The 12,545-nt window shown below is 44.3% G+C and overlaps 1 protein-coding gene across 3 annotated transcripts in view; it reads left to right on the top strand.

The window, feature by feature from the left end:
* BLVRA (biliverdin reductase A) overlaps positions 1-12,545 on the top strand; it is a 28,956-nt gene that overhangs the window by 710 nt on the left and 15,701 nt on the right. The window contains exons 2-5 of one of the 3 annotated variants that reach the window (XM_081165220.1): positions 8,625-8,748; positions 8,977-9,115; positions 10,281-10,407; positions 11,026-11,145. In XM_081165220.1, coding sequence (XP_081021346.1) covers positions 10,289-10,407; positions 11,026-11,145 — 239 coding nt within the window. In that variant the 5' untranslated portion in view covers positions 8,625-8,748; positions 8,977-9,115; positions 10,281-10,288. Of the gene's footprint in view, positions 1-8,624; positions 8,749-8,781; positions 8,894-8,976; positions 9,116-10,280; positions 10,408-11,025; positions 11,146-12,545 lie in introns of those variants that run through there. The other 2 variants (XM_081165221.1, XM_081165219.1) reach the window with 2 other exon arrangements.

Genomic DNA, 12,545 nt, shown 5'->3' with positions numbered 1-12,545 from the left:
GGCTTGAGAGCAGTACATGTGAAAAGGATCTAGGAGTCTTGGTTGACCACAAACTTGACATGAGCCAACAGTGTGACGCGGCAGCTAAAAAAGCCAATGCAATTCTGGGCTGCATCAATAGGAGTATAGCATCTAGATCAAGGGAAGTAATAGTGCCACTGTATTCTGCTCTGGTCAGACCTCACCTGGAGTACTGTGTCCAGTTCTGGGCACCACAGTTCAAGAAGGACACTGACAAACTGGAACGTGTCCAGAAGAGGGCAACCAAAATGGTCAAAGGCCTGGAAACGATGCCTTATGAGGAACGGCTAAGGGAGCTGGGCATGTTTAGCCTGGAGAAGAGGAGGTTAAGGGGTGATATGTTAGCCATGTTCAAATATATAAAAGGATGTCACATAGAGGAGGGAGAAAGGTTGTTTTCTGCTGCTCCAGAGAAGCGGACACGGAGCAATGGATCCAGACTACAAGAAAGAAGATTCCACCTAAACATTCGGAAGAACTTCCTGACAGTAAGAGCTGTTTGACAGTGGAATTTGCTGCCAAGGAGTGTGGTGGAGTCTCCTACTTTGGAGGTCTTTAAGCAGAGGCTTGACAACCATATGTCAGGAGTGCTCTGATGGTGTTTCCTGCTTGGCAGGGGGTTGGACTCAGTGGCCCTTGTGGTCTCTTCAAACTATATGATTCTGTGAGAGGGCTCTGCTCTGCCTCCACAGTTAGAGGCAGCAAGGCTTCCAAAAAGCAGGTGCTGGAAACCACTGGAGGGGAGAGATGCGCTGGGGCTCATGTTCCGCTCACTGGTCTCCTGCAGGGATCTTGGCCACTCGGAGAACAAGATGTTGGACGAGCCACTGGCCTGATCCAGGAGGCGGCTCTTCTTCTCTTCTTATGTCCCATCCATACTTCCCTCAAAGTGCTTACTGCTGTAATGGGGGGGGGCGCAGGTGGAATGTGGGAGGGCTTATTTGAGTATGCTGTCCTGTGTTTTATTACAGCTGTTGAAATATGCCCTCTGAACAATTTAGAAAAGGACAAATGCTTTATGTTTATGGACCCTGTAAGCCAAATTTTAAAAGGGCAACAAGCCCTTAAAGTGGGAGGGGGGAGAGGGGAAGCAATGTGCAATGTTTAAAAGAAGCACCAAGTAAATTCCTTGCACATTTGAAGGGTGCACCTTGAGTAAATAAGGGGGGGGGAGAAGTAAGGTAAATAAAGGACACAAAAATGGTGCAAAGTGTGTCACTTTAGATATTAAGGTGAGTAAACTTTGTAACTTTGACGGGCTATCTACAACTTGGTTTTAAGAGGAGTTGAGCTCTCAAAAATTCAGTTGCAGATGCTGAATTCTATCCTGTAGGTCAGGCATCCCTTCGGCCCTTCAGATGTTTTGGACTACAATTCCCATCATCCCTGACCACTGGTCCTGTTAGCTAGGGATCATGGGAGTTGTAGGCCAAAACATCTGGAAGGCCGCAAGTTGGGGGTGCCTGCTGTAGGTCATTTCAACCAAGTGTAAAATGGGGGTGACTTAAGCTCCAATTGCAGAGTTTAGGTCAAAATTCTGAGGTCCGATGAGAAGTATTCTGCAGGTATGAAAGGTTAGCTGCTGTTAAAGCAGTTCTAAAAGTGTGGAGCACAGTTTGAAGTAGATGCAGGTGTTTTTAATACAACATATTTTCATGCTGAAAAGCCTTCTAGTGAAGAAATACAGGAATTAATAAAGGTGAGCTATATCCTGCCCTCTGCTTCCAAGCTGTGAATGCCATTGCTTCTATAGATAAACCAGCACACACGCACCACACACGAAAGGGAGGTGTAAGCTGGCTTGGGGAAACCTGTGGGTTTGCAAGAGAACAGTAAATTGTTAGGGGCAGACAAAAACCTAAATAGCCCCACTAAGAACTGAACAAGCAGAGGTACCCTGCCATGGAATGCTGATTGACAGTGTGGAACCAGGTGTAGGAATGGCATGGAGTGACTAGAATCCTGAGAAGCAGCATTGCAGTTTGGCTTAGGCATTGGGGTGAAGCCAAGCTATATCTTGACTCCTGCCCATCTGCAGAGAGTCCACTGAAGGGTAAACCACCAATAAGGGGTGCCCTATGACTTACATTAAATAGGGGGTCCCCGTAGGGGGCTGTGACATGGCCCTAGCCCACGTCCAGACTTCAGATAGGATTCACACCCTGGATCCCTTTAACAGGATACCCTTACTGAGGAGAGGCAGGTGAAGGCAGCATCCTCCCCTCCAACCAAACAAAGGTTTACCCAATGCCTAAACTCACCAAAGTTGTGACGATTGCTACTAGGTAGTCAAAAACCAAATGGCCGGTGCCAATTTGCCAAGTGGAAAAAAATTCCTACCCAGCCTCAACAACATGGCGACCAACAATTGTCCATAGCAAGGTCATTTGAGCAAAGTATGAAAAGAGGGTGGGTGGGTTGGGTGATTCAACGAAGGGGTGAGAAAAGGGGCCGGCCAGCCGTGTCGCGATTAAATTGCCCGTGGCCACACCCACCCTGCCAGCTGAATGGCTGGGGCTGTCCCCCAGCAATGGTGACGCAGCCGTAGTGATGTGGGGGAGAGGCGGCGTCCCTCCGCCCGTTTGGCTGGGGAACTGTTGAGATCCGGCTGTCTGGCCACAATGCCTCCCACTGCGTAAAAGGTGAACCGACTTCCATACTGGAGCACTTTGCTGCAGGTCTCACTTACCTTTGTATAAAAATCAGTCTGCAAGACTGTAATATGATCCAGAAGCAGACTCCAGGGTGGTTCTGACTTGATTCTCAGAGGCTTGAGTTGCGAGATCTTTGCCTTCTCTCAGTCATGAGAATGATTGTCATTTGTTTGTTTGAGGGGAAATAAAACAGCTGCACTTGGTTGAAATTGTGATGTGATCAAAACCTGCCCTCTATTCTTTACTCTGGGTGATCCAACTCCCATTTACAGGGTCCTGTGGGAATTCTTGTATGTTCACGTCAACGTGAAGGGTGTAAAAAGATGCACTGGTCAGGGGTTTCTGCAATACGCAAGCTTTCCTACCCTGTGTACATGGACAGATATATAAGCGAAGTGCCAAATGGCTCCTTAAACCACGTTTGCAGCTGCCAAAACAGAATGTCTAGTTGCCATTTGGGGACAAGACAGCTCTTAAGTCTTATTTTGCAAATGATTGACAGACTGTGATTAAGTCTCAGTTAAACATTTGGCCAGTTCAGATGACAACTTTGAGCTAGGTTAACAGCTTTGAGAACTTAAAGAAGACAAGTCACTTGATCTAGGAATAATCTACACACAGTATATATTGGCCTATTCCAACCTCTTTCTTAATGGTGACTGCTCCTGCTCAGGCTGCACAGAAAAAACATTTTTTGTTCCTGAAATTCATTTTGATTATGCAGATAAAATATAACTGATAGAATTTTACAGGATGTTGTATGAGTGTGCAAAGCGTCCTGATTCAATGATCCCCAGGCATGAAGCTCCAGATGGTGGGGACGTCGGGTGCCATCCTGGCGCCCAGGCAAGTTCACTTGGACACAAGTGGTTGATAGCCAGGTGCAAAATGTTCCTGGTGCCTGGCTAATTTCAAACACTGCTTGGATTGCCATGTTTTTGTTTATAAGGATATAAGGAGAAGGGCTGGAAAAGATCTTTGGACATCAGTCAGCCCAGCTAATATTGGGCTATAGAAGGCATGACTTGGTATAAAGCAGATTCATCTATTTATTTCCCTTTCCCTACATGTGTCAGGAATCCCAGTGTGTTTGTCAGCAAGGAAATGAGGCACTCCTATGGCCCTCCTGGCATTATGTTTGCACACCTGTTTTCTGACACTGGTCTTGGTATTTCTATTAGTAAAAGTAATGTGAGAACCCACACTCAGTCAGACTGCAGTTGCAGCAGGGGTCAGAGTGACTCATGCTGCAACCTAACACCAAATAGTTTTTGGCCATCCTTTCCAAACTGCTCCCATGAACACATCCTTCAATTCATGGCAATGGTTGCTATGTTTTCCAGCTCTGACATGAATTGCAGGACAGTCAAATTTTACCGGTGTTCCAGTGTACAAGTTTGTGGCTTAAGTCTGGCATTTTTAGTTGTGGGGTTGAATTCTGAAGTCCCTCAGATGGCAGAAGCTGGGCCTGGGAATATATAACTTAGAGAAAATGTCATTTGAGGGTCCACAGCTGAGGTATGCTTTGCAGGAATGGAGCAGAACTCTGCCTGAGAGCCTCTAAATATGGACAATACTTCTATAGAAGGACAGTCAGATTGATTCAGGACAAGTTGTATCTGTTCATATAAAAGCATGCCCAGGGTTCCTTTCATACTGTCTCTGCTAGGATCTGTGGCTCATAGTGGCATTGCATATAAATTGTATTTTGTGTGTGCAAGGGCTTTTTCCAGCCGGAACACTCCTGAATGCAGTTCTGGAGCGGCAACATTTTTTTCAGTGCTTTTAAAGGTAGTCAATGCGGCACACTCCCTAAAAAAAGCTCAACACTAGTGTGTGGCCTGCCAAGCATTTAAAAACAAACTCACTCTTGATCTTTAATCCCAAGCATCTAGACTTCATGGATGTTTATAAAGAAACTGTTGCATTACTGTGATCTGTCCCTTGAAGGCAAATCATTCTAATACTGCAGAAAGGGATTTAAACATTCGGTGTATTGTAACTATTTCACAGTTGTTATCTGAACGATTGGAGTTGGCAACGTGAAGGCTTTCAGTCATATCGGCTTCAAGTACAGCCCGTCCTGGAATCTTTTTAAATGACTCACAAGGTATAGCAGACAAGAACTCACCTTTTGTTGCACTGAAGATCATGTTCCAAAGATGCACCAGACTTGCCACCTATGAGGTCATAGTCACATTGTGGTCACATAGTCCATAGCTGAGGGGGAAAGGATTTTTGTGACCAATGTAAGACACCTAAACTACCAAAATTAAGTGCATTTGATTTGTTCCTAGGATTATTATTTTTTGTCAGATCACTAAATGAGAAAGCAAAACTCTCAGTACCATAAAGGGTAAGTAGTCTATTCCCTATTGGGGGGGGCGGTCCTTCAACTGAAATTTAGAAGAAGAAAAATAGAAAGGTTTTGTGTCATCTTGCATGTCATGCTTCTGGTTTCCCCCCCTCACATGTAAAATGCCATTTAAAAGTTGCTAGAGAATGAAACTGTGGAAAGTTAAATTTTAAGCAATTTAGAACAGATTAACTATTTATGGAAATGGGTCTGTAGATTAACATTTTCATAGAATTACCTAGCAACCAGGATGGACCAAAATGGACAAGCAATGAAAAATTCAGATTGGTACAGAATTCAGCATCCTGGGGGTCAGTTTAGGTATTCAGCTGAATGAGGTGGTGAAGCTTTGCTAAACCCTGGCACTTTAGCGGGCAGGTGGTGAAAATAGAAAGCAAGCATGTCAGGGAGAAGGGTTCCGTGTAACCACCCTAATCCCACGGGAGCATGGATCCTAGGGAGCTCTTTGCCCCTTCCTGTTAAAAACAGTAGACTTAAAGATGTTCAACAGTGTGTAGTTTTACTTTATATGGAACTAGGAACAGATGGAAAATGTGGGGACTTAGGGTTAACTGAAAACTGGATTTGGGGCAGGCAGGATCTGGGTTGATAATGAATTAAGGGATGATCTAGGTCGGATTTTTATTTGAAGCAATTAATGTAAGATAATTTATTTAGAGGTGATTGGTCATAATTAAAGGAAGGAGAAGTTATTCTGAGCTTGGGGATAGTTTAGCAAAATAAGTGTGTGTTTTTGGTATAATTGGCCAACCCCCCACATTTCCCCTTCCCCAGGGGTGGTGGAAAATCTTCCTTCGTCTTCCTACTCAGTTGCAGCTTCAAGTTTTCAGACTGGAAAAAGACTGAAGTTACTTCTTGAACATTCAGCTTGCTGCAGCAGACTGCAACCGATCTCCAGTTTAGACCTGTGTTATCTTTGTTGGCAACTCAGTGGTGGAAACTCCCATAAAGCTCCCATAGATCGCTCTCGCAAAATTGTCTTTTGGTAGAATGAATGGTTACCAGATCCAGAGAACTAACATAAAACTGTAGACTACACCACACCGTCATTCCCTAGTTTGAGAGAGGCTGGGCTTTTCCAAAACTATTCTGCGGAGAGAACTAATTATTAAAAACAACACAAACAAATGTGTGCATCTCAGCAGATATGTACAATAAATGCTTATTGCATTTTTTAAAAAGGCTCCGGTTTTCTGCTGTAGCAGAAAGTAAAGTTGGAGGAACCCCAGAGGCTATTTTCTTCAGCATTAATTTAGTTCAGGCCTGAACTTGTATTTGAAACAAATATTCGTGAATTAAAGTTGGGAGATATGAAATAGTTAACAGAGCAGCAGTCTATAAAATATATAAATTTGCGCTGGATTCAACTGCTGCTCCTGTTGGCTTCTACACTTTGGAATGGGGGGGGAGCCATTTTGTCAAACAGCTTCTTGGGCTGGCCTGCATAAGAGGGAGGGCTAGACTTTGAGTCCATTTCCAACTCAGAGGTAGTTTTGAGGAAGTTTATTTATCTATACAGAACCTGGATGAATAGACCTGTGGTTGGAGGTATTGGAGTGGGGGAGAGAAGGGAAAGGAAAACTGACAGCAGTCTTCATGTTGTGTGAGAGACCTTGATCCTTCATATACATCAAAAGCAAGTTCCATTGGTTTCAGTGGGGCTTAATTTGGGGTTGTTTCCAACAGCATTTCTTCCTTGATGCATTAATGAATTTTCATAGCCTCTCCTCACCACCAGGACCTCAGGATGAAAAGTACCGTAACTGCTCAACCCTGTCTCTAAAATGACCTGTGTAACATAAACACAGCTAAGTGGCATTGAGAAATATGAATGTTTGTTCCCTCATCAGCCTGGGGCCTAGATATTAAAAAATGTGGTTTCTTTGTTTTGTTTTGTATTACAGGGAAGGACAGTAACAGTGTTATAATGTCCTTTCTTGTGTTTTATGTAAGCCAAGGAGTAAGAAGCTTTTGCCTAAATAGCTATTTGAGATTGCAAGGGTTCCCTCTGGTGGCATTTTGGATTAAGATGTAGAACATTTGCTATCATAGCCTCCAAGAATCCAGGCAAGGATTGCTCATCTAATTTTTATTTTGGAAAGGGGAAGGGTTGTTCTGGGAAGACATCCTCAATGTTCCACTTGAATAGGGGAGAACTCTTCTTGCTTCCTCTGACCTTGGGGTGCTCAGTGCAAAAAATGATGCTGGCTACCACCCCAAGAACACTGTTGTTGTTGTTTAGTCATGTCCGACTCTTCGTGACCCCCTGGACCAGAGCACGCCAGGCACTCCTGTCTTCCACTGCCTCCCGCAGTTTGGTCAAACTCATGTTTGTAGCTTCGAGAACACTGTCCAACCATCTCGTCCTCTGTCGTCCCCTTCTCCTTGTGCCCTCCATCTTTCCCAACATCAGGGTCTTTTCCAGGGAGTCTTCTCTTCTCATGAGGTGGCCAAAGTATTGGAGCCTGTGCTGGTTACTGTGAGGCGTGGTCAGAGTCCGGTCCTGGGTCTGGGGACTGTCCACCAAGGGCGAACGGGGTCCAAAGCAAGGAGCCGGGCAAGGTCGGGAACTCTAGAAGAACAGGTCTCGGTGCTGGCAAAAACAGGTTTCCAACGACGTTGCTCCCGCAACCTGGCCTTTATCTTCTCTGAGGCCAGGGTCGGTCCACAGGTGACCCGCCTCTCCTGGCCTTAAGGCGAGCACTCCTCCTGAGAGAACCCAGTTCCCACCGCCTCTCTGCCCTGAGCCTCTGCAGCTCAGGAGAGGCTGGAGGGTTACTGGACCCAGGGGGAGGCTCACCTTCCCCTGAGAGGGCTGGGAGAGGCGCACCTGCAGGCAATGGGTCCTCCATCACCTCCGGAGCCAGAGTGGATTCATCTGGTGTCTGCTCCTGAGGATCCGTCACAGGTGCAGGCGCTTCAGATTCAAGGCCCTGCCCCAGTTCAGCCAGCCCTGGAGGCGGGGACTCCTGTGCAGGCTGGGATTCCTCCGGTTCAGCCTCTGAATCAGATTCCCAGGCCATCACAGAGCCTCAGCTTCAGGCTCTGTCCTTCCAGTGAGCACTCAGGGCTGATTTCCTTAAGAATCGATGCGTTTGATCTTCTTGCAGTCCATGGGACTCTCAAGAGTCTCCTCCAGCACCAGAATTCAAAAGCATCAATTCTTTGGTGATCACTGCCTGCCCCCAAAGGCACTTTCTTCTGTGCACTGTTGAAGTGCCCAATCTGATTCTTGCCTAGACTCTCTCCAAAATGTTGTGTCATTGGTTGGAATAAAAACAAATAGCAATTTACCAGAGGACCAGAATTCAAGAGTTTAAAAGAAAAAGTGGGATAGGGTTTTTTGTTGGCGTGAAAAAGCTAGTTTCTAGCTTTTTTAAAAAGGGGAGAGGAAATTGGACATCCCCCCTGGAAGAGGGCAACATATCTAGTTTCAGTTTGATCCAGGAATGCTCCTTCGCTACTCCTCTTTGACCCCTGTTCCTGTTTTTGATAGATAACTTGTGGTTGGTCTCACCCTCATGCTTATCTTGAGCAGTCAAAAGTGCATATGCCTTATCTCTGTTATACAGAAAAGGCAGAAAGAAGTAGTGAATTCTTTGTAAAGCTGAGACATCGTCCTAAATACTGCTACCTGCATCCTCTCGTGTTCTTTTTGCGCAGACCCAGGTGAAGGACTTTACTCCCCCTCCCCAGGTATGATGTACCCAGTTCCATCCCTGGCTTCTGACTGCCTGCCCTCTCTCCTCCTGCCATTTGCTGCTGGGTTGGCTGAACAGCTGGAATGCTACAGAGGGCAAGTGCAGGCAATGATTACGGGAATTGAAGCTCTTCATATTGTGTGAGCAGCAGCCCATCTCACAGCCTTTTTCATTCCACATTTGCACCTGATGTTGTACCCAAAGCACTCTTCTGTCTTGGCAGAACAATCCAGGCAACAGGAAGACCAACTGAGGAAGTGAAGAGCACAGAGGAAGTGAAGAGCACAGAGATACATGTCTGCTTGAGGAGGCAACTGGCAAATTAAACTGAAAAGAAGTTGTCTTATCGGTTGACGTTACAAGTAAGTTGTTGGAAAGGGAAGGCTTCCTAAATTATAAGGGGAAATGTACTTTGTAGGCCTTGCTAATGGAACAGGATTAAGAGTCTGTGAGAGCAGGGCTGGCCCATCCATGAGGCAAGGTGAGGCAACTGTCTCGGGTGGCAGGATCCACAGGGGAAGCAGATCCGCCCTCCAAGGAATGCATTGCCCACCACTGCAGTAGTAACAGCAGCTGCCGATCATTCCTCGGAGGCTGGATCTGCCACCTCCTCAGCCCCCACCCCAGCCCTCCTCCACAGAGGCCTCTTAGCACATAGACAGTGCTGCTGGTCTCTTCCCACCCCTAGGGAAGAAATGGTGGGGGAAGCCCCATGGGTCTACATCTGCCCAGCATGATCCAGAGTGGACCTCTTCCTTCCCCCACGACAATCTCTGATTCCCAGCTCAGCCATTGAGTAAGGTTGATTTGATTCCCCCCCCCTTGTTCCTGATGCAGATCTTCACTCACCCCTTCTTACCTGGTAGGGGGGCACCATTTTGTGGTTTGCCTTAGGTGTCAAATGTCTTGGGCCAGCCTTTAATCTAAGAGAACATATTGGGCACAATCCTGCTATAATCAAAACATTTAACTGAGGAAACAGTGCTAAAGACCCTTCATAGAAGGGAAGCCTCTGGCCAGTGACAGGTCTTTTGCCCCTTGACTCTGGCATCCCAGGGCAGCTGTCAGTTGGAGCAGAGGGATCGCCCTGGCAGGGAGAGGCAAAGCAGAAATCTCTGCAGCTTCCCCTTCTCTGGCCAACATTTATGTATATCTGATGTTTAAAGTTTATTATTATTATTTATTTATTAATGCATCACTTACACAAGTCTCTTGGCAATTTGCCATTAAACAAAAAACATGCCGGTATCACAATGCTGTTTTTTTAAATGCATAAATTAAACATCACAATCTAACGTCCAGCTCTTATAGCCATAGATTTGTTGTCCCTCTGTGCACTTTCAGTATTGAAGTACCCTGTGCAATTAACTTTGCTAGGGTTGAAAGAATGCAGCTCTTTAAACAATTAGACCATCTGTATAGGAAATGCTAGCAGCAATTCTGTGAAAGCGTAGAGGATAATGGGGAGAGAAACAAGCTTCTAGTAACCTTTCTTCTTCTTCCCCCACCCCTCCCTCTTTCACGAAGGTTTTACCATGTTTGGGACTGTGGTCGTTGGGATTGGGATTGCAGGATCTGTGCGGATCAGGGACTTGCTGAATCCTTTGCCTTCCAGTCCTGCTGAGCATCTCAGACTGTTGGGCTTTGTGTCTAGGTGAGAGGCTTCATTATGTGGCTTAAGAAAAAAAGTCTAATGAGACTAATTTATACCTTGTAAAAACAATTATGCTTGATAGCACCTTGAAGCTAACTTTTGATAAGCCTTTTTTATTTTTTCAAAAAAATGGGCATGATGTCTCATAGGTAATAACCTACTTCTTCAAATGCTGAGTAGGAACTTAATATTCTAATGAGCCAGGTTAGAGCGCTGTACATCTCAAGTTGTCCCCCACTGAGGCTCTTTTCAGTATTCCCTTTTCGTCAGAGGTAAAATGAGTGATAACTGGAGAGAATGCCTTTTTGGTTGTGGTGCCCCATTTACTTATCTGGTTCCAACACTGTTTCCTTTCAGACACCAGATGAAAACATCTTAATTCTATCATCTTTTTAAGTTTCTGGCATTTTAAAATATTCCCCATGGTACTGGATTATCTATCATCTGTTTTAATTATGCTTTTTTATTATTGTTGTGACATTTTAATTGAGTAAAAAGCTCCAAAAGCAATTTTGGGAAATAAATAAGCCCTTGTTGCTTCCTTCTGCACTTTTGTGCCACATAAGTGCTGTTCATGGTAGGTATGTTCTCATTCATTTTTGTTTCTGCTAAAACTAGGAGACCTCTAGGTGATGTTCAGAAAGTCAAGCAGATAAGTCTACAAGAAGCTGTGGACAGCAAGGAGGTCACTGCTGCCATCGTCTGTACAGATAACCAGAACCACAGTGAGACTGTCAGGTATTGCCTTCCTAATTCTCTAGTATAAAAACGACGTTAGAATGTCTGCTCTCCGTTATTCCAGAGAGTATGTTGACCAGAATGACTTTCAGCAAATTCAGTTGCGATTTAGGCATTATCCTTCTCATCAGTTGATGATGGTTCTTGCGAGTTTAAACAGTACATTTTCTTACCTTCCAAAACGTGGGTGGGATAGGAACATAGGAAACAGCCTTACACCAGGTTAGACCATTGGTCTGTCAAGCTCAGCTTTGTCCATACTGACCAGCAGAGGCTCTTCAGAATTTCAGACAGAAAACATCAAGAATAACTTTACGGCAATAAGAGCCATTTGACAGAGGAACGGATTCCCTCCTTCACTGGAGATTTTTAAGTGGAGGTTGGATGCCCATCTGCCAGGGATGCTTTAGCTAAGGTTCCTGCATTTCAGGGAGTTGCTCTTGGTGACTCTTGGGAACCCTTCCAACTCTACAATACTACGATTCTCTTCCCAGCTCTTCCTGGAGACGCCAGGGATTGAACTTGGGAACGTCTGCATGCAAAGCAGCTGCTCTGGCACTGCTCTCTGGCTCCCCTGAGCCTTGGCTCTTTCCTGGTCGCCACTTAATGTGTGTGTTTCATCTAGAAAGGCAACAATATAAATGCGCAGTTTATGCGAAGTGCTTGCATGGATGCTAGAATGTAAAAAGGTATGGAGAAAATTGTCCTTAGTGCCTAGAAATGCTTCTGATATCCATGAAAGCTTGCGTCAAACTGTAAACTAGTTTGACTTTGGCTGCAACTGTTAATTGCTGCACCAAAAGAACAATGAGAATTGTAGTTTGCACGGCTGCTGGGCTGGGTGGATTTGATTTAAATCACTAGTCAGTAAGACTTGATTTAAATCATTTTTTTACAGAAAGACTCATTCTTGCTGGTATAATCTTAATATTTGCAACCAGATGAAGGTTTCATTTTTGGAATAATAAATTTTCAGAGTAGTTTTTACAGTTATATTAAAAATGACTGATTTGGTTGTACTATTAGAAATACATAGACAGATAATTATGAAATTATTGTGAGGTTTAATAAGTTAACTGTTTCTATTTGGAAACTTTTCTGCTGTACTTTATTGGAAGGAGAAAAATAATCATTTTCTTAATAACAATTTAAACAATTTATTTAACTAAAACAATAACATTATAGCATAGGTATCCATGTATCCATGTTTGTTAACTGATGTGGTTAAACATTTTTTTTAAAAAACACCACAGACTGAGTTTTAGCACACATGAAAAACTTACAACAAATCCTTATTTCCTGATGAATAGCCTTTGGACTATAATGTAACTTAAATAGAAAACTATCCTTAGAAAGCATTTTATTTTAAAAATTTAATTTTTTTGGTTATTTTTTAAATC

This window comes from Podarcis bocagei, assembly GCF_964188305.1.
Source record: "Podarcis bocagei genome assembly, chromosome: 12".
Lineage (NCBI taxonomy): Eukaryota > Metazoa > Chordata > Lepidosauria > Squamata > Lacertidae > Podarcis > Podarcis bocagei.
This window is presented reverse-complemented; position numbering and strand designations above follow the sequence as displayed.